We start from the raw sequence: 21606 nt of genomic DNA, 5'->3' as shown, positions 1-21606 counted from the left end.
AATGGGAAACAAGCAGGTATGTACAGTGACTGCAGCTACAGTATTCATTAAAATGAGGGCTAAAAGGGTGGCGGTTGGTGTTACATTCCTTGTGACATAATAACAAATGTAAAAAAAAGATTAAACAAAAATAAAACTAAACGTTCTACCTTGGATTTCTATTTTAACAAAACTGTCAATGGACTCATTAGACATTGTGTAAAGGCCTTTTATTTATTTATTTCAAAACTGTTTTAAATGACATCCATACAAAAGTACTGTTGAGTTGAATTACTCTGCTTGCAATGATCTAAAAAAACCTTGATCCATGCAACTGCAAATACACACGTAAAGCCAAAATGTCACAAGCATACTTTTGAACATAAAGTATTTTTGGCACCCTTTATGATCAAAGGAGACAATAAAACCTCTGTTGTGACTGAAATTGACAGCAAACAAACAGATCTTCATCCATATCTTGTCCTGTGCACCAACATCTCTTTTAAACTGGGACCTGTCTGTTGACAAAAATAGCCTCTCCGTCAGTCCCACAGACAAGACATTGTCCAAGTACATCCAAACTGTTGACGGACAGCGTCTGGCTGGGCAGCATGTGAGTCGTCTCCAGACGGCCTTTACTGGAGTCTCCGCTGAGCCAGGCGCTGATGAGGGACTGGTTCCCTCCAGCCGGGGCCATCGCACTGCGAGATATCATGCTATTGTTCCTGCCACCTGGAAAACAATGATAAAAATATCTCTTAATATTTTAGGAGGTTATTATGATTACTGTACTATTATTATTTTGGTGTATAGCATGCACCAGCATGCTGATATGCCAGCTTTTTAGCTCTTGATTGTCTGTGTCACGCTAGCTGACTCAGTGTTTTCCTGGTTGCTCTGACAACCAAAAGATAACAGTCGGGGTTATATGACTAATATATGAAATACATAAATACCCTATGATTAAGATATAAGCTAGTTACTATCATATGATTGTGCTCTCATGTATAATTGTCAACTCTTGATGCAGCGATTTGCTGATTAAATCTGGTGACTGGTTTAGGTTTTGGGAGGCCAAAGGTCACTATTGACAGCCTGAAATGGAAATACTCAAGTAAAGTACCTCTAAATTGTACTTAAGTAAATGTACTTAGTTACATTCTACCACTGAATTTCTAAAATAATGTCATATTTCATATAATGTGTATAATAATGTCATATAATCACATATTTTTCAGAAAATCTAACCTTTTAACCCGTCTTCATTAAAAATTAATGTAATAATAAAAAAATGCTTATTTTTTATCTGTCCGAGAGATTGAGAGAGGGACAGAGACAGACAGAGAAAGACAGAGAGAGACAGAGACATTGAGAGAGAGAAAGATCGAGAGAGAGACTGAGACAGAGAGATCGAGTGAGAAACAGAGACATCGAGTGAGAGACAGAGAGATCAAGAGAGACCGAGAGAGAGATGGAGAGAGAGACAGAGAGATAGAGAGAGAGATGGAGACAGAGAGATGGAGAGAGAGACAGAGACAGAGAGATAGAGAGAGAGATGGAGACTGAGAGATCAAGAGAGACAGACAGAGAGAGAGACAGAGACAGAGAGATCGACCGAGAGATCGAGAGAGACAGACAGAGAGACAGAGAGATTATTTGGCCTGATATCTTCTGGATTATGGCACAAATGGCTTTTACATGACATCCTTTTTTTGTAGTAAAATGCTGTTTCTTAGCAGCACCTAGCAGATTTTTCTTTGGTAAATACTGTTATCTCCCTGCTGGCTAAACCGAATAGCAGACAGAATCATTTGACTTGCCTTGTAAGAAGGAGGGCATGTCTGAATGTGAGGATGTCTCCCAGTGCAGCAGTGAACCGTCCTCTGAGCATGTGAACAGATGATCTGGGTTGGTTGGGTGGAAGTGGACCTCCCACACTATTAAGAAAACCAAAGAAAAACATATTTAAACCAAAGCAAGTCATTGCAAAAAGAGAAATATAAATCTTTCCATATACGACTTCTTCAAAATTAACTTGTAAGTTTAAAACTGGTAAATTAAATCATCTGCCCACAATAAAGTCTTACTTTCAGCAGAGTGTGCCTCCATGAGTGAGAAGGGTGTGTTGCCTTGTCTCACATCCCAGACACAGAGCATGCCGTCCTGCCCTCCTGTGGCCACAATGTGCTGTTGGTTAGGATGTCTGTCCACGCAGTGCAGCGGGACTCTATCCCCTGACCTGAAAAGAAAACAACTTATAATCAAAAGCACCCAAATATTAAATTCACTAAGTAAAGAGCAGAACAGAAAAATTAATGTTGAGAAATTAAATTTTTTTGGTTAGAACTGAGGAGATCTTACAGGGAGAGAATCTGGGATGGCGAGTTGCTCTGTTGTCTGAAATCCCACAGCTTGAGTTGGCCGATAGAGTTCACTGTCAAAATCTCTGTTGTCCTCAGGTAAGTCACAGCATGAATCGTGCTGCTGTCCGCATTCTCTAGCAATGGTTAAACAGTCCAATACAAAACCTGTCTCATTCCACATGACCTGAAAGATGCTATCATATGCTAAGAATTGTAATTCTGTGTGTATTTTAATGTGACATGATGGTCTAGCTACAGCAGCTTAATCTTAATCTCACCTATGACTCGAATCACTCCCTCCTGGTCGGCTCTGAAAACGATGATCCTGCCATCTTCACCGACCGTGACGATCTCAGGACTGCTGCACACAACACCAGTACAGGGAGCGTTGTCACAAGGGTAACGATGTGCTCTCGCCCAGCGCTGAGAAACTGATATCGTCTGCAGTCGAGAGAGAGAAGACATAAGAAATTTGAATATTTACCAAACCACAAGCATGTTATATATCCAGTTAAACAGTTTGTCTAACATTCAGTTCCTGGAACTGCACTCCTAGTTTGTAGATGTGACTTTAGTCAAATTCTCTTGTTAAATAAGGGTAAATAAAGTCATTAATAACATACCTTGAGGACATGATGCAAATTATACACCTTTCACATTGGGTAAATGACCTCAGAAATACAAGGCAATTATCAAGCTAGGTAAGCCTAGCTCAAGCCAGGTCAAGTGTTTGTCTAATCAGAGTTACTGATGTATCCATGTTTGTTACAACATATTCTTGTCTTGCACAAGAGTAACGTTCAAGATGCACGATCCCTAAATATGAACTGTAACAGTGTTTACATGTTTTCATTTAGTTTGCTTAGTTTAATTTTATAAAAACGATCAAAATTATGTCAGGAATGCCATGAAGTGTGCCATGTGAAGCACAGAGTGAAAACATAAGAGATTATATACGAGAGTCAAGATCTGCTGTGAGTGGCTGTAATCTGTCCCCGTGTTATTGGCTCATTACATAGACTGGATCTGGATAAACTCACTGTATGTGAAACCTGTGTATCTGAAAGCCATAAGCCATGTGTGTACCTGACTGTTTTGGTGGTGACGGAAGATGGTGACTGCTCCAGTTGACGATACTGTGACAATTCTGTCTTGATCCAAAAACTGTAAAAAAAACAAAAAACAAAAAAAAACATACCAGGACAAAGGTGAAATTAGCGCTGGCAGGTAGGTAGACAGACTCGTATTATTATAAGTTATTCCTTCCAGGGACAGACATTTGGTATATCCTGTCTTGAATCAACAAACATTTTACATTAATGTAGAGTGTAATGCATATTCCATTTGTATATCTATCACTCTTGATTTAAGGCCCTGTTGTCCTGGTACAACAATGTAAAGTACTGTGCATTCAAGTTGTTCTCTGCAACAAATAAAATGACAGCAACAAATTCCTTTTAGCATTTTGTACTTTATAACAAAGACCTCTTCATTCTCCATGTAAATGTCATAAAATTCAGTTTTTCCACTATCAGTTACATTCATATTTGTTCGTGCCATAGCAATCCCTGGCCTTATGTTACCTTACTTAAAAATTATTCCAATAAGTTTCATGCAGTGAAGTATACAGATTTTAAATATTGAGGAAGAGAGCACTTGCATCGGATCGGTACTCAGTACAAGGTAAATAAATTACCTTGTTAATAAATTACCTTGTGCTAACAGACATCCTGAGTTGGGGAATCAGAATTGGTACCAGGAGGGCAAAAGTTAGATTGGTGCATTCCTAAATTAGTAAGTGCACATTTCAGGTCAACAAGCTGCAGTTGCAGTTAAGAAACTTTAATATTCTTTACTTTAGTACCAATCACAGGCTGGTACATTAGCTTGGATTCCCATGTCTTACTTGAAGGTCCAGGACATCTCCATCATGCTTGTGTTCACATAAAAGCTGTGGGTCTCCTTCAAATCCATCGTCCATGCCAGAACTTCCATGATTCCCAATGGACCAAAAGGAAATCTTGTTGTCCTGTAATAGACACACATTTGGTATAATTAAGTCCAATTTTAATCATTAACGTTATGTGAAGCAAAGAAGAAAAGACAAGCAGAATACGATCTAACTGACAGTTAGTTCTAACCAGTTGTCATATATATACCAAATGTCTTTAGTCACTAATCAGTCATTAGTGTCTCTCTCAATTTAGCTGACATAGCTAGGCCAGTCTTTATGCCGTAATAGTAAATAATAGTTTAGTTTAACATGACATCCCTACAGCAAATGTGACATTTGTTCATCTGGTTGCATGCCGAAAGGACACCTTACGATTCACAACATGTCTTAAGTCGTGTTTTGACAGCTACAAAATGTGTAATTCCGCCAATTAGCACAATCCCATACAATTCTGAGATTTCTCTATGAAGTTTGGCGATCTCATTATCATAAACATTAACATTAACTGACAACTTGCCAACCTCGTTATCCCACGAGCCAGTCGCAAAGATATCTGGTTGCTGCAAAGACGAATGCGATACTGGTCGCCACCTGGTTTTACTGATTTTCTGGGACACGTACTTAGCATTTATACTCTCCATTGAAACAGAAACAGTCTCACCCACTTTAAATAAACAAAACGACTGTTGGTATTAGCTTAGCATTCATGGACAACACCGAAATGTACGCGCCTGCTACTTCGTACGTAACTACGGTGGCCCGGTAAGGTCAAACTATCAAAACAGCCGCGTTTTTCTCACATTCACTACTAACAAGTGTCGCACTCCACTTAGCGGCCACCGTCAGTGTTACTGCGGCAAATCTCATCAAACACTGAGTGAGCAATGTGGCCTTTTCCCTATAAAATTAACCTTGACTGAGGCTTGTATCTAAAAAGATTAATTATTTTGTAAAATGACACTGTTCTGTGTCAGGGCGTGTGTTAGAAAAGCAGCCCTGCAATAAAATAATTTCGGATGTCTGGTGACGTATCCGCCGCTCCGCCGTCTGCTCTGGAGGTTGTCAGCTTCATCGGCAAAACAGTTGGCGCAGGCGCGGCACTGACAGCTGCTGTCTACTTACTCCGCAAAGTCTGTTTAATAATGGCCTGGAAATCTGGAGGAGCCAGCCACGCAGAGCTTGTTAACAACCTCCGCAGTAAGTCCAAATGTTTTGAACGACGGCAGCACCGACGCCTTCACAGACGGGTCGCGCGAAAACAGGTTTAGTTTTGGGGCTGAGGTTAACACAGGAGCGGTAGCTAGGTTAGCTGGTTGCTAAGCTATGTGGTATGTTGTTGTTGACCTAGTGTTACCTCTCTCCACCCCTTTTCCAAACCACGTTTACGCCGTGGATCAGATGCATGCCTCCGTCGTTGCAAAAAATATATTAACAATAAAGACACAAATTACATCTTTAATGTGTATAGCCACAGATTACGTGTGCAGCTTCAGTTTTGTGTTAGGTTAATTTAGCCTGCTAACTCTATGTGCGTCATTTGGGACGTTGTAGCTTAGCAGTAGCAGCGCTGCTAGCTAAGTGCCCTGCCCACATTCATTGAACGCTATCTCTGAACCGTTCAGTTTAGTTTTACTTGAATGACACCGGCAGCTGGATATGTGAGGCTAGTTTCAGCAGTGCCTTTGTTAGTGGGTGATTGTAAATGACAGCATGCTGTGTCACAGCGGCACTTAGCTAGTTGTTCAGTCAAACGATAGTGGCTGCAACAAAAAAAGAGCAGTGACTCAGTATACCACCCTGCTAGACGGCTGCTAGCTGGTGCTAAGTCCACTATAATCGGTGCCATCAATGCCACATGGTTTATTCTGCAGTCAGATGGTAGTGCATTGTGCATTAACAGCCACTGTAACAACTTACAAGCTCTGATCTGACATGTAATGTGTCTCACTTGCATATAACAAAAGTATATTCAATGTGATGATATCTGCAGACTTGAGTGTGCAAATCCGCTTTCAATATAAAGTATCTACCGCGGCTATTAATATTCTGTGCAGCCCAGCATAGCACTGCAACAGATATTTCAGCTGCAAGCATTTTTGCTAAAAGCTGTATGGTTTGGGGACAGTTGCCAGTCATGCTCCACTTCCTTTTTAAATGAAAGCAAAGAATAATTTGCATATCCTTCTGTGTTTATTTTTCTCGGCAGGAGATATGATTATATATCTCAGTATATATTTGACCATATGTTGCAGTCCTGCATGGTGAAATGAAAAATGTATCTAGTACATAAGTAAATTGAAACCAGCTCCTCAGTATGCAAAACTGTAATGCAGCATAATAAGATACCGGAAATCCACAAGAACAAGAAAATTAGTCTTTCACCAAAACACCTTTTAGCATCCCCTTATGATTTCTACTAATAACACAAATGCTTTTCTTTTTTTCTAGCATTAGTATAAGAACATCTTCTCAAGTTTAACCTTTTAACTTAAGTCAAATATTCTTATTCTATTTGTTCTTGAAGTGGTCATTACTTTGATTTTCTGCTCCTCCTGAGTGAACACTTTACTGGACACTGATCCATTTAGACGCACGAATGGCTTAAATGTAACCCTCAGTTTGGGGGAGCTGTTCACACTCAGGATGCATGCTAATTCACAACTGTTTTTTTATTGTTTGTGTCCTCCTGACCAGTGCTCAGGATTGGTCAGTACAGGCAGTTATAGTTCACCCAGTTGCATTTGTTTTAAACCATGACTGCCTTATGAATTCTTAAAGTTCAGCACCCCCTTATGTGTTTATGATTAGGAAGAAAACAGCCTGAAATCTGCCCATATGGGTTATTTTAACTTCCGAAATCATTAGGTGTCCACCTGGCAGCTTGTATGGTTTATTTGTAATGTATCCTAGTGCTACATAGCTCTGTGGGTGAGTGGAGTCAGTAATGACAGCAGTGCCGGCTGTCGTTGGCTTTTCCTGCCTTTGGCACCAGCTGCTACAGGAACCTGTTATGAGAGATTATTCTGAAGAGACAAATATTGCTTTAGGGAGCTTTTTTAGTGTTTTCCACCACACTGTGGCACTTCCCGTCTGTATGCTGCTGACTTCATTTCGTCCTGCATTTTTCTCTGATATTCTCAGTTCATTCTGGGCAGCTTCATTTTCATCCTGCATATATTTTCACATTTTTCAGTCCTCTTTGTCTCAGTATTTTCCACTGTATACTGTACTGTATTCTCTAATTAATATGTACCATTACATAAGGAGGGTGATATGGGTAAAATCGATATACATCATTTTATATCACGATGGCGATATATATCATGATATAGTACATTTTCTGGAAAATCAATAGAAAAATTGTTAAAATTTAAAATAATCAGACAGGAATTTCTGTTTTTGGTTATTCCAGTGAATTAAAAACCCGACAAATTAAGATACATCATCACAATGGTCATTTATGGTCACCGAGAGTTATAAAGGAATAGATAGCAACTCTGATGGTTGACAAATTCTCAAGGTATATGTCGTTATATAGCACACCCCAAACGCACCAGTAATTGTAGTAATTCGTTGTGTAATGCCTAATATTCCTGAATTCACTTTGTCATTGCCTGTGTGTTAATTTTCTTTTATGTATTTCTATTTGCATCTGCTGCAAGGTTATGTAATATATTCCTGCCTGGTGTTTGTACTCGTTCATGATTCCCTAATACACAGTGACACAAACTCTTTTGCATCCCCAGAAAATGGCATTATTAAGTCCGACAAGGTCTACGAAGTCATGCTGGCCACAGACCGAGCCCATTTCTCTAGGTGTAATCCATACATGGACTCGCCACAGTCAATAGGTACGTCTTGCTCATGTAATAATTCATGCATCGCAGCACAGTCTGAAATCCAAATACAGTCTGATATCAGAGGGATGAACTAACCAGATCTGTGCCTCTCTTTTAACCAAAAGGGTATCAAGCAACCATCAGTGCCCCACACATGGTATGACTTTAAAAAGATTCTCAGACATTTCTGCATCCTGTGAATCACAACTGTGAACAGTTTTTTTTGTAAAGCTTGCTCCCATTCAATCATTCAGTAGATAGCAAAGAGAAGCAGTCAGAGACATACAAATTATCTTTCCTCTTTTTATTCCAAAACAAACCTAATCAAATATTTTTAGTGCATTGCAATGGCAGTTAACCAAATCTAAGCAATTTTATGTACTTTAGCTGATTGCTGGAATGTTAGCTTTGTCAAATCTTTCTAATATGCGGCTGTCCGAAGTGTCAACAAACTGGAAAACGATAAGAACTGATAACTTCGTAATGCTGACAGACACAGAAAGAGACAAGTAGTGATGTTGGTCAGCTAGCTGAACCTCACAGATGTTCTGGGGGGGGGGATTTACCTTGTCATAGTCAGTGTTAGATGCAATATGAATGCTGACTGAAGGGTTGTAAAGCGGTGTCCTTGTTGACGTCCCCTCCACGCAGCACGCCTACGCCCTGGAGCTCCTACATGACCAGCTGTATGAGGGAGCCAAAGCTCTGGACGTCGGCTCCGGCAGTGGAATCCTGTCCGCTTGCTTCGCACGAATGGTGAGCCACACATGACGGGTAAACACATACAATTTCTCTTTGGTGGCATTCTGATTGATTAGACGGATTGATTAATTAGCTTGTCAACCAATCAACATAAAATGAGATAAAAACACGTTTAATGTTGTGATATTCTTGTATGAACTGAGCACCATTCCTCCCTCTGTGCTTCGCAGGTAGGTCCTAAAGGGAAAGTTATAGGAATTGATCACATCAAAGAGCTGGTAGACGATTCTATAACCAATGTGAAGAAAGATGACCCCAGTTTGATAACATCAGGCAGAGTCAAGCTAATAGGTAAGATGTCATTGATGAAAGGTAACAGGCATTAGTCTTTGTTCTATTGTCAAACGTTTTTTGGAAGTTATTTGAATAGCAGAAATTTCAGCTGGCTGTTCCTTTTAAAACAGGGGACAGTGTAATGTTCATTAGTCCTTGCTGTCTTCTCTATAGTGGGGAAGTAAACAAACAGTAGCTCAGTACATAGGGCAGTGCAGTGCTAAATAATTGAGCAGCGAGTACCTACTTTCACCTAGGAGGGGGGTAGTGCTGAAACGACTAGGCGATTAATAAAACTAGGCAGTCAACAGACGACACACTTTCTTTGTTTTGTTACATTTCAAAACATTTTAGACACTAACAGATTGTTAGTGTGGGTGGGCAAACATAGCTGTTTACTTGAGGTCCAGTATGTTTCCCTTGCGATCCTGTGTCTCACCAAAAAAATGAAAAAAGTCTCAGTTTTCAGTCATTAATTGTGTAAAAGTATCAAACATTTACTGGATACTGCTAAACATATTGAATTTAATTTGAAATTTGGAATTTATTTTGGTCTGTAAGTAATTACCCCTCCTTAAAAAGGCTATAAGATAATAGGCTAAAAGTGTACAGAAGAAAACAATACAAAACGGCATGAAAGGGTTTCTGTAGAGTGAAAAGGTGTGGGCTGAAACTACAGCTTATTGCAATGACTGTGTGTGTGTGTGTGTGTGTGTGTGTGTGTGTGTGTTTCAGTGGGAGACGGGCGAATGGGCCATACTGAGGAAGCGCCTTATGATGCCATCCATGTTGGCGCAGCAGCACCTACTGTCCCCCAAGCTGTGAGTTCCTCTGAATACTTTGAGAGCTGATGATCAAGGTCACATTGTCCCAGTTCACTTCAAAACAAGCAATGAATACCAACGCTTAAAACCCCCAAATTTAATACAGTTTTGTGTTTTAAAACCATCATGAATGCATGTTGGTTCGGCCCTTTGTGTCACCATGCTATTCACTCACTACATAAACCTTGCTTCTCTCCCAGCTTCTCGACCAGTTGAAGCCCGGGGGTCGGCTGATTCTGCCCGTCGGCCCAGCGGGAGGAAACCAGATGCTGGAGCAGTACGACAAAATGGAGGACGGCAGCACCAAAATGAAGCCCTTGATGGGGGTGATTTATGTGCCTTTAACAGACAGAGACAAGCAGTGGTCCAGGTGGAAGTGACTTCCTTCTCCCCCTCCTCTCTCTCTCTCCTTCTCACAGTGGCAAAGGTGAAATGGTGTGGCTTGGAGCAGGCAATGGATCACAAGGGGCTGCATTTTGCTGCTTGTTGACATTTTTTGCTTCTTCTATACCATACCAACTAGCTGCACGTTTCCTTCATCTTTTTTTAACTCCATAGTTCCAAATTGGTTCAATAAAACCTGCCTGACTAATGAAATTTGAAGTCATAGTCGTTTTGGAACCCAAACACAAAAGAAACTCAATTAGCAGCAGTGTGAAGGCATATACTTGGTTTTCAAGAGCATGACTACTTTGTCGATTTGGATGCTCATAAGACATTACAACCAAACTCCCAGACTATTCTGTTTGATCTTCTACTCTGTGAGATGTAGACAAAACCAATAACTGTTTGGATTTTACTGTGAGAATGTATCTGAACATTTTGCATGTGATTCTAACTCTTGACTTTGTGTTTGCATGACTGGAGGATGGTTGTGTTTCTTGCATGCTGCTCGTCTTTTTCTACCTTTTCAAACATTTGACTTCTGTTTCTCACAGGGATGAACTTTGAAGAGGAAGACAGTCCATAATCCACCTTTAAGTTTGAACCTGGAGGAAACTTGGATGGGGTCAATCAGCCCATGACATTTTGTTCAAAGCATAACAAAACATGCTCTTTTTGTTTAAGTCTAATGATGGACTAGAGTATCACATTGATGACGGCCCAGAGGGGCTGGGAAGAAAGACTGCTTGAAGCTCAGCACAGAAATATTGGAGAGGGCTTTTTGTTTTTCTTTTCAGGCCTGCATTTTTTTGGGTTGTGTTTTCTTTTAAACTGCTGGATTTTAGTTGGGGTTTTTTTTTGTTTGTTTTTGTTGGTGTTGTTCCATCATTTGAATTACAATCAGCTGTTTTTACAGTATTACATTTCAGCAGCATCAAAGCTGAATGTAGGAGGAACGCCGGACAACGACGAGGAAAGCTTGAAACTTTACGATAATTTACCTAGCTACAGCGCGCACGCGTGTGTGTATGTGTGTGGATCATCTAACTGTAGACTTCTGTGCTAACATGAGCTTTTCTCCCCTGCCAGCAGTATTAGGAACACACACATACACACACAGGCAACACAATGACTGATGTAACCCACACATCCTGTTTGATGTGCAGCACTAAAGTCATTCTACACATAGAGTAAGCACTGCATATACTGAATATACTCCAAACAGATCGGAGCACTAATAACACCGACACGTGCACATGCAGGGCTGTGCTTTTTACCTGGTGATGTGTTGCTTTCTGCCGCTGGTTTTTCATTAACAATTTGCGCAGGCTCTCCTGGTGACTGATACTAAATGGGATAGTCACTGCTTTGCCAAAATAAACTCCAACAATATAAAGCAAATGAATGTCTGTTTTCCTGAAAAAACTACATGAAATCAAAATGCACTTTTTTTTTTTTGGGTGATCAAAGTGATGGATATTTGGCTTTCAGTCTCTGGAAGGCATATGAAAATAAAGAGATGCTTATGTTTTTGTCTGCCTTTTGTTATTGAATATTTTGTTTGCAGACTGCAACCTAGTGTTTAATATATATTTTTTAATATATATATGTGTGTGTGTGTGTGTGTGTGTGTGTGTGTGTGTGTGTGTGTGTGTGTGTGTGTGTGTGTGTGTGTGTGTGTGTGTGTCATAAAGTCAACCTCAACCTCACGCCCTTAATTCCCTGTACAATGGTACATTTTCACACCACCAAGAATATAATTCTGATGGAGAAATAAATATAACTCCCACATTCCTAAAAACAACGTGTATATAAATCACATGTATTGCACTTTTGTAAGTTACTTTGTCAACAGAACACACCAGTGTTTTTTGATATATAATAAATTTTAATATCTCACATGAAAGACAGGACTTTGAGGGAATACAACTGCGCAAATATAGTACATACTCCACACATGAGTTTGCTTAGTAAAGAAAAATATGCAACAGAATTTTAGACAGGAATACAATTTACTATGGCTTTATATGATTCTGAGAAACTCGTTGATTCATAGTCAGTCAAAGAAAAGTGCACTGTAACAAGCACTCCAATGTGTTACATTTCTGACCTTCAGGCAAGCTAACTTGGGTCAAATGTACAGCACAAATATGGCACATTAGTGTCACCCAGTGGCAGAAACACACAACATTGTTGTGCGTCACTAGTCAGGAAAATACATCTCTAGTAAAAATAAAAAACATTTTTGATGTCATTGATGTCGAAGGAACGAGCATTTTAGGAATAAAGGGAATTTTTAATAGAGGGGACAAAAGACTGTATCCCAGCAGTCATTGCGGAAATATAGACAGCTGTATATCAGTATCGAACTAGGAATGTTGACTCTTTCATCGTGGATTCACAATCAGATAACAACAAATATGAATTCACAAGCATCTGAATATGTGTCATTGGCTTTGAAGGCAGCATCTATCAGCAGCAGATTTACCAGTCAGAGGGGTTCAGTGTGGGGGTGTTCAGAAAATGTTCATGACAGCAGAGACTTGGGATATTTCCAACCTGAAGTGAGGACAAATTAGAGACACCATGCAGCAAGAAATACAGAGTGCAAATTCAAAAAGTCCTAGCTCAGGCTCCGGTGACAACACCCATGTCTCAGATCTTGGCACTCCCTGGCTGATTAGCTACAGGTACATGCCATTGATGAGGTAATCTGACTCCTCTGTGGTGAGGGGTCGGGCTTTCTTCAGTTTGTGACGAACAAGTTTGAGACGACAGCCTATCATGAGCAGCAGCAGAGCGGTGATGATTAGGCCGAGAGCAAGAGGAAGGATTGCACCTACAGGAGGAAACACAGGCCATATATAAAATTAGTACAGCCAAGACACAAATGATATAAAGCAAACATTTCATGTTGGGTCTCACCTGACTCTGGTCCTGGATGCCCTCCCATAACTGGAAATGGTTTGGAGATGGGGATGTCACTCTCTGCTTTAGGGGCAGCTTCAAGAAAAGTACAAATACAATTTAAATTTGGAAACATTCAACAGTTAACACTGTTAACTGGTATGTCAATGAAGTTTTACTTAAATGCACTCAAGCTTTACCTATCTCTGTTTGTTTGGTGATCGGAGGAGCCACAGTTGCTGGTTTGAAAGCTGGACCTGAACGATGTTTCCATGAATAGTCAAAATTATTAGTTCTACGTTGGTGCAATTGCAAAATTAGGTTACAAAAAAGAAATGGACAAGAAGCAGATTCTCACTTTTTTGTATACATTCACTGACGCAGTCAGATTCCTGGAGGAAGTTGTTATGGTTGCCCTGGCAACCGCCATACAGGAAGTGTTTGCATTCTCCTGCATTTTGGTCATAGTACCAGCGTGGGAAGGTGCCTTTACAGGGTCCTACAACTGGAGCTGCAGCACATGGATCTACAGAGAGACAGATACAATTAACTTCTTATTTACTTTTGATAATTTGATCTGAGTGTAGAGCTGAAACGATTAATTGATTGATCTTGTGTATTAGTTGAACCTGAGAAATTCTACTAAAAATCTACAATAATTTTTATAAACAATTCATTATCATCAAGCAAAAAATGCCAAACATTTGCCATTTTCAGCGGCTCAAATGTGAGGATTTACTGCTGCACTGCACAGGCTTTGTGTTGTGGACTGTTGGGAGGACAAAACAAGCAATCTGAAGATGTCACATTGGGCTCTGATGGGCATGCTTCAATATTTAGATATTTTATAGACTTAACAATTCATCAATTTATCAGAATTTCTTTTTAAAAATTGAGAAATGAATTGATCATGGAAATAAAATCAGTTAAAGCTGCAGTAAATAATATTGTTATATTGACAATGGAAGAAATGGTGACGAACCCAAAGAGAATTATCACCAACTCTGCAGCTCACCTCAGATCTACGGAACATTTCAGCTTCTTTCAGCTCAGTGTTTTGGTTTTGCAGCCCACAACTTTTCTGTTTTGGTTCACTCTCACCGCTTTCAAGTTTGCGTCCAGCTGCAGCAGGGAGCTGATAAACCTACTGTACTGCACCAAATGGCAGACAGACACAGTTAGTGACCAGCTGGTGAACTTAGTGGAGCATTTAGCAGCTAAAGAGCCAGATATTTTTTACTCACGAGTTGGTGGAGTTCAAAACAAAGCTAAAGGAGAGTGAATGTTGGACTTAGATTTGCCAGGTGGCCAGAAACACGACTCAAAGTGAATGCTAATGTTCAATGCTCCATGTCTGCTGGATGCTGTTTAATAACAATGGCTAAAAAAATCAATCAATGTAGATTAAGGAGGATAAACTTTATTGATCCCAAGAAGTGAAGTTGCAGCCCTTGGAGTGTCAATACATTCCCATCAACAACAATATTCCTAACCAACAGAGAGCAAAGGTCAAAGTATTTTTGATGCCATTCCGCTTGACTTCTCCGCTCTCACTCCTAAACAATGAGGTTTCGTCTTAGTTTGCCGAGCATTTAGACATGTGACTGAGCATCTGTTAAATGAAGAAAAGACTCCTGAGAATGCACCTCACCCACATAATACCTGCGGTAAAATACTAATGGGGAAAGAAGCCCCTTTGGTCAGCCTGAGTCAGGGATCAGATGGCGAGGGGACAGAGGCGCTTTGTTCCAGCACTCAGAGGGGATGCAGGCAAAGAGCTGCTTTCCCAGGGAATGCAGAGTGGCCCTGTGGCTTCGCCAGCATTTTGAGCTCAGTGCTATGACTCAATGGCTGCCTACAGGGGCTCCATCTGCTTCTATCTCCAAATACACACTAAAAACCCTCTCTGCCTCTTTACTAAGGGATACGGCACTAATGACACAGCGATGGAGGATCATATTGTGAAGCGAACATTTTAACAGGTACAACGAAAGTAAAAGAAATGCTTGTAGATTCCCATCCAACCATATATTTGGAACTACCACTATATTTTGTATCACCACACTGAAGAGCAACATTGTCTGGTGTCTTGTTCAGTTATTAGATGCCCTTTAAGTTCAAATTACATTGTTCTGGTTTGGCCAAACAGACTGTGAAAAGCGAGAAACAGTGTGTGCATAAAGCGCTTCAAACATAAACACAACCTTACCTTGACTGACTGGAGCCTCCTGTTGACTGGGACTTTGTGGAGGAGTGGCCTTGCTCCTGTCCTGAGGTGGTATGATGTTTTCTATGGTCTTTCTGGACCCAGTCTGACGCATGGAGCCATCCTCAGCCTCCTCTGTCTGGGCTGCAGGCCGATGAGGGCTTGACAGATCAGCAGGGTGGGTCACTGACTTCCTGCCGCTGTCAACTAAAGAAATCACAGAAAAACAAATGAATGGTGGGGATGGTGGGGGCTATATGTTTCTGCTTATGTTTTTCCTTCATTCTTGCATTCCTTTAACTGATCCTGATAATACAAGAGGTTATGAAAGACTCTGCGTTCATGTTTACAAAAAACAAAACATTCATTTCTGAACAACAAGGGTTTCTTACAGTTTGGGCAGAAGTCTTCATCAGAGCGGTCTGGACAGTGTTGCTTCCCATCACAGGCGTAGGTGATGTCAATACAGCAACCGTCATCACACTTGAACTGGTAGTTTGAACACTGGCCTGTACACACTGTGGGCACACAGAGGTAGAACTAGATATCTTGTAACAGTCTTGCACCGTAACCACAAAAACCCAGCTTTTAAAAATGGTGAAAGTACTGTATATATCTTTTAAGGTTGTAGCATCATAAGGGCTCCCATTTAATGTTCAACTAGCTGAGATTAACACCTCAAAAGACTTCTCTTTCAGTTGGTAAAGGATCCATGAATTTGAAAGAAAGGCCGGTGAGAAAAAATGCCAATATTTCACACATGCACCTCTTAAAAATCACCTTCTGCTTGGTGTTTTGGTGCCAGCACAGTGACAGAGACGTTGTCAGAGCTCTTCTGGCCCGCTGTGTCAGTGACAGTCATCTGGAAGGTGTAGACACCCTCCTGGAGACCACCGATCTTTAGCAGCCCTGGATGAGTCGCCTTCAACACATTAAAAAAAAAAAAAAAAAAAGAGAGAGTCTATGATGGGCAACAAAGCTGTTCTCAGATTTAAATTAATTACATGTGCACAGATTGAGATTTTTAATCTAAAATTTATCTTTCTGACAGTAAACATGCCAACACAAGTTAGAGATAGGCTTCAAAATTAGTTTTTAAAACTTTACTGGCTTAGGAATTTTTTATTTTTTTATTTTATTTACATAACAGCTTCGGTCAGTTCACACAAAAATAACAAAAATACCTATTAGCCCTCTTACAAGCCCCTACTAGTATGCAGCATAGACTGTATATATATCTTTATATACAGTCCATGGTCATGCAGATAGATTTAGCCTCTGCCAAGATGAAGGTGAACAGAGTTTTCTCTGTGGATCTCAGGGTGCTGACCTTGTTAGCATTGGGCCGGCATCTCTCTCTCTCCCCCCCCTAATTTTCTGTCATCTTTATATTGTCTGTCCAATAAAGGCATAAAATGCACAAAAAATATTTTAAAAAATACATAAAAGTTAGATTTGAAACCCTTGTTCACTGTATATGTAATTTTATATCATAATATAAATTTTATGGAAAATCAATTGAGAGATTGTTAATGGATAAAATAACCAGCCAAGAATGTCTGTTTTGGCTTATCCAGCAAATTAAATACACATTGATGCAAAAATCACATAAAAAAACAATATTTCCATAAAACAGTCCCGATCATTGATTTACAACATTGTCCACAATGGCCTTGTGGTGCTAAAGGGACAATTACAACGGTATAAACTTCTTCATATTACTCACCCCTATTTGAAAGACTCAACATGTCTTTCTAAAAAAAAAAAAAACAATGTCTCAGTTACTCAGGATAATGCACAGAGCTTGCAGTCAAGTGTTTTCACTTGAAACTATTTTCTGTTGAAGGGAGAAAATGGTGAAAATTGACCACAGATCAAAGTGTGTGTATTTATATATAAGGAGTAGGACATATTGTACCAGACGCTCCACATGTTGCCTCTATGGCTGCGAACAGAGGGCAGGCTCCAACATTGCTGCTGTCCTTGGGGCAGGTTTGGACGTAATAAACTCTTATCTCTATTGGTACAGCAAGGTATTATGCAGCTCTGGCCACAAGCCACCCTGTTGACTCAACTTATACAAACAAGCAATTTGACACTGGTGTCTGTGAGGGCGATTAGTGATTATTCATACTGCAAATTCAAATGTTAGACTCATCTGATCCCTGAAAGGAGAGAACAATAGAGCTGTTCTGCATATTTTCGGAATTCCCTCTGTGTTTGTTTTTTAGTTGTTTTCAGGTTTTCAGTCTCACAAGGAGGACCCAAATTAAACTGCATACAGTCATTTTGCTGCAAGATGGCTTGGCTATTAGCGTTCACTGAAAAGACTACATAAAATAAACACTGACCTTCATATTGATGGCTGTGTCCCCCCTGACCAGAGTCCATTCATAGTGGCTGATCGCATGGTCGTCCACACTGTCCCGTCCATCCAGGACAGCCCAGTCCGTGGGCAGCTGGATCACCACATCCTGTCCAGCGTCACTGCGAGGAGGCTCATCCACCGCTGCAGAATCAAAACAGGAAAACCATGCTAATGCAGAGGATGTGTACTACACGCCTACTTTATTTCAGTTTCTTTCAATCTTTTTTGTCACTTTGCACATTAATTGTTTTATTCCTCTGCAGGTTAAGACATAAAATATGTTCTTATTGCGGTGTTGCAGTAAGATGATTAAAAATAGAGATATCTTTACCATATTTGGGAGGTGCATATGAATATAAGATTGTACTTATTTAGGGGTGCAACTAACGGTTACTTTCATCATCGATTAATCTGCTGATTATTTTCTCGATTAATCAATTGGTCTATATATTTTCAGAAAATAGTGAAAAAAGAAATATTCGGTTTATAATGATATAAAACTTAGAAAAGCAAACAAGAGAATATTTGGCATTTTTACTTAAACGATTATTCGACTATCAAAACACTTGGCGGTTAATTTTCTGTCGATCAACTAATTAGTTGACTAATCGTTTCAGCTCTGTACTTATTATTTCACCTTTTCTGTAACTGCAGTAGAACGTCCACTATTCTTGCTTTGATGGAAATCACTCGTAAATAAATAGAGGCGATCCAAACGCCTGCTGCTGGTGGTCTCAGTGTCCTGGTCAAAGTTTGCACTGCTAGAACCGAAAAGGCAAATCCCTAACCCACTCTGCCTGCTTTATCAGGATAAGTAGCAGTCGCTAGTGGCTGACCCTAATGTGCTGAGATATATGTCAGAAAGCTGATATGAAACTTAGTAGACTGACTATCAAATTTGATTATCTTAAATAAATAAATTCCACCCTTATACTAGAGAGATTAAACTGAGACTACAGTCAGGGGGCTGAAAAACTTCTTCTGATGGTCAAAAAAAAACCTGATCCATCATGATAAAGTTTTCTTAAGCCCAATTAAGCTTTATGTACCAATTTGCCCAAACATTTACCTCACCCTTCTCATTTCTTTTCTATAAATACATTGGAGTAAAAAGTGCCTAAGCCTTTCCAATATGACCTTACACAATACACAAATGCATATCAGTCACTGATCCAAAGATACACAAAGTACAACATTGCAATTCATCACTTGAAGCTGCTTTTTGTGTTTACTGCATTAGAAAAATAACATGCTAATGCGAAATTAGGTAACTTTCCAACATGAATCACTACATGTATTATGTTTGTATGTCCCTGGTGTGTTCTTCATTAATTCTTCATCACAAACAAATGTCAAGTCATTTTTCTATATAATTTGCATGTTAATTAAGTAAAACAAACAAACATACTGTAACATTTATATTGTGCCCATGAAGACATTTGAAAATTCAAATTTTAATTTGTTTTAAGTTGAACAAGACTGAAACACACTTACACACGTTATTTAAACGTAACCATTATTTAAGCTTAAGCTTAATTGATTAGTTGACCATAACTAACACCAACTTAATAACTAACCAGCATGTTTGCCTGGTTATGTAATACTTAAGCACTAGTTAATTAAGCTTTTATTAGTGACCAATACAGCAAATTGATAACTACAAGAGCCCTGCAGGTGTTTACAAGGACGCTTTTCTAAATCATGATCAATAATATGCACCAACACATTTTATGTTCAGGTTGCTGTGAAACTTGTAAGCCTGTGATTTGTGCCAGCATCCCCCACCTTGTGTATCATCCCCATCAGGATGTGCTTCCCCGAGCCTCCTGGCTGAACCGCTGGGTGAAACAGGGAGGTGTCCCTGCGTTGTGTTGGGAGTCCGGCTGTATGTGGTGAAGCCTTGCTGCGGTGCGAAGGAGCAGACATTTTTATTCCTGTAGGTGCAGTTGAACAGGTAGCAGCTGAGACTGTCCCCGGGCTGCCTCGGGTCCTCCTGGACCACCGCCACGGTGCAGTGAGGCTGGGAGCAGCAGGCGTGCAGACAGTCCTTCCAGGTGTACACCCTATCCGGGGCCAACAGGAAGGTGGCCCCCTGCTCGATGGAGGCCTTGGCCCGGATGATGCGCTCCCCGACGGCGTTGAAGTCGCCCACACAGGAGTCAATCTCATCGTCTACCTTGTACGTCTGGTCCTGCTGGAGCTGCTTGCGGAATTCCTCCAAGAGCTCCTCCACCCCTGATATTTTGGATTTCAGGTCCGATATCGGCGAAGACCGACTGTCGATCCGTTGGACTGCGCTCAACAGCACAACACAAGCGAGCAGCAGCCGGGGATGCTGAGGAAGAGCCATGTTGTTCACGCAGTAAAACGGCGTCTGCCTCTGCCTGCGGCAGGTCTCCGACGCATGAGCGTCCACTCAACAAAGATGGCCTTCCTACGAGAAATGTATCGCCGCAATACTCGTGTAAAACACGCTATTTTACATAATATTCGTCTCTACACCGTGAGCCGAAGAGGTAACGGTTTGTCCTCTGACGATGCTACAAATCCCTCGTCGTTGTCATGGTGAGGGGGAGACGGCCGCGAGCCCAGAACACTTGGCTGCTCAGCAGAAACCTCTGACGTCACGATGATGAATAAATATGGCGAACGGAGAGCTAGCACACCTGCAGCTCTCTTTATCTCTCAATCTCTCTCTCGCCTACTGGTGTTTGCTTGCATAAATAGGCCCAGTATGCATTCATTTGAACAGCACTATGCAACACACAAGGGGCGGTAACAGTTTTATCACTCTAGCTTTTAAATAGTTTGTTTTTGTTGCGGCCTATAGGGTCATTTTTGTGTATTTTTTATTGTACATATTTTGAGGCGCTGTTTAGGTGTGCGCGCGCGTGCGTGTGTGCATATGCATGTTGTCTGCTTTTATCTATGGTATAAATGTATTATTTAAAAATAGCTTTTTATTAATGCTAGTACGCCGTTTTATTTCCAACATGTCGTATCTTTTTTTTTATTATTGTTTTTATCTTATATTATTGTTGGGTATTTTATTAAATTTTGCCTCACTGCAGTCCAGGAATGTGTTATTCCTGGTTCAGCTATGTAAAGCACTTCCTATCTTTGTTTTGAAAAGTGCTGTATAAATAAAGTTTATTATTATAACTTGATTTTAACAATTTTATCACTCTGGAAAGCACATTGAATTTCCTCTTTATGAGACTGTGCTCTACAAACAATCTTGACTTTGCATTGCTGATGTAAAAACTACAATATTTAGTATGAACTGTTGTGAAAGTTTCACAAAAAATGAAAGTACCACTACTCTGAAATTGTTTACTATATTTTGTTACTTTACATCTTTAATAGTCAGTTCATTCTGTGTTACTTTTTGACACGACTTTGTCATACCACAACGCCTTGTTAGGAATAATTTTCTAGCCCGATACTGTATTTGTGCATAATCAATTCACCAATACACCAGCTGTGATTGACTTTATGGTGTTGACATAAAGTTTTGCACTGACTAAAGGTAATGTCACTTAAAAAAATAAAACCCTGATAATTTATGGATTGAAAATGGAGATCTTCTAATCTAAAATGCCTATGGAGAACAGAATAATAATGATATAACAGTATATTATGTTTTATAGCAAGTAGAAATGTAACCTTTCTCCGTGAGTAGATTTCCTAAGAACCACTGCATATACAAGCCTGTTCTTTGAACAAAAAAATTTACTTAACTATATT

The 21606-nt window shown here is 40.1% G+C and overlaps 3 protein-coding genes across 4 annotated transcripts; 1 reads left to right on the top strand and 2 right to left on the bottom strand.

The window, feature by feature from the left end:
- Positions 1-192: 192 nt before the first annotated feature.
- nup43 (nucleoporin 43) lies at positions 193-5079 on the bottom strand. Its single transcript, XM_044168343.1, has 8 exons — positions 4818-5079; positions 4249-4371; positions 3429-3506; positions 2621-2783; positions 2341-2476; positions 2067-2218; positions 1800-1916; positions 193-711 (listed from the first exon to the last, which is right to left on the bottom strand). The coding sequence occupies exons 1-8, from the start codon at positions 4935-4937 to the stop codon at positions 482-484; spliced, it is 1119 nt and encodes a 372-aa protein (XP_044024278.1). The 5' UTR covers positions 4938-5079; the 3' UTR covers positions 193-481.
- A 91-nt stretch (positions 5080-5170) lies between these two features.
- On the top strand, positions 5171-11910 carry pcmt (protein-L-isoaspartate (D-aspartate) O-methyltransferase). Of its 2 annotated transcripts, none has more exons than XM_044168344.1 (8): positions 5171-5493; positions 8043-8147; positions 8261-8292; positions 8787-8891; positions 9068-9188; positions 9906-9991; positions 10195-10364; positions 10933-11910. In XM_044168344.1, the coding sequence occupies exons 1-8, from the start codon at positions 5313-5315 to the stop codon at positions 10943-10945; spliced, it is 813 nt and encodes a 270-aa protein (XP_044024279.1). In that variant the 5' UTR covers positions 5171-5312; the 3' UTR covers positions 10946-11910. The 2 variants fall into 2 exon arrangements, with proteins under 2 accessions (XP_044024279.1, XP_044024280.1); XM_044168345.1 differs by having other exon boundaries at positions 10195-10421.
- Positions 11911-12245: 335 nt separating this feature from the next.
- lrp11 (low density lipoprotein receptor-related protein 11) lies at positions 12246-21502 on the bottom strand. Its single transcript, XM_044168342.1, has 9 exons — positions 19645-21502; positions 17843-18000; positions 16272-16413; positions 15884-16009; positions 15495-15698; positions 13644-13811; positions 13486-13542; positions 13304-13381; positions 12246-13217 (listed from the first exon to the last, which is right to left on the bottom strand). The coding sequence occupies exons 1-9, from the start codon at positions 20207-20209 to the stop codon at positions 13063-13065; spliced, it is 1653 nt and encodes a 550-aa protein (XP_044024277.1). The 5' UTR covers positions 20210-21502; the 3' UTR covers positions 12246-13062.
- Positions 21503-21606: the final 104 nt, after the last annotated feature.

The sequence above is a fragment of the Siniperca chuatsi genome, linkage group LG16 (assembly GCF_020085105.1).
Source record: "Siniperca chuatsi isolate FFG_IHB_CAS linkage group LG16, ASM2008510v1, whole genome shotgun sequence".
NCBI lineage: Eukaryota > Metazoa > Chordata > Actinopteri > Centrarchiformes > Sinipercidae > Siniperca > Siniperca chuatsi.
The sequence above is the reverse complement of the archived record's forward strand: the minus strand, read 5'-3'. Positions and strand labels throughout refer to the sequence as shown.

What these genes read in the sequence shown, in the direction of transcription:
- nup43 (XM_044168343.1), bottom strand. Translation starts at nt 4,937, where the DNA reads ATGGAGAGTATAAATGCTAAGTACGTGTCCCAGAAAATCAGTAAAACC. An exon ending in GAGATGTCCTGGACCTTCAA is followed by an intron (nt 3,507 to 4,248) that starts GTAAGACATGGG and finishes TTTTTTTTACAG; the next exon opens with TTTTTGGATCAAGACAGAAT. An exon ending in GTCACCACCAAAACAGTCAG is followed by an intron (nt 2,784 to 3,428) that starts GTACACACATGG and finishes TCTCGACTGCAG; the next exon opens with ACGATATCAGTTTCTCAGCG.
- pcmt (XM_044168344.1), top strand. Translation starts at nt 5,313, where the DNA reads ATGTCTGGTGACGTATCCGCCGCTCCGCCGTCTGCTCTGGAGGTTGTC. An exon ending in GGACTCGCCACAGTCAATAG is followed by an intron (nt 8,148 to 8,260) that starts GTACGTCTTGCT and finishes TTTAACCAAAAG; the next exon opens with GGTATCAAGCAACCATCAGT. An exon ending in CACCTACTGTCCCCCAAGCT is followed by an intron (nt 9,992 to 10,194) that starts GTGAGTTCCTCT and finishes CTTCTCTCCCAG; the next exon opens with CTTCTCGACCAGTTGAAGCC.
- lrp11 (XM_044168342.1), bottom strand. Translation starts at nt 20,209, where the DNA reads ATGGCTCTTCCTCAGCATCCCCGGCTGCTGCTCGCTTGTGTTGTGCTG. An exon ending in TGATGGGGATGATACACAAG is followed by an intron (nt 18,001 to 19,644) that starts GTGGGGGATGCT and finishes TTGATTCTGCAG; the next exon opens with CGGTGGATGAGCCTCCTCGC. An exon ending in TGAAGACTTCTGCCCAAACT is followed by an intron (nt 15,699 to 15,883) that starts GTAAGAAACCCT and finishes TGATTTCTTTAG; the next exon opens with TTGACAGCGGCAGGAAGTCA.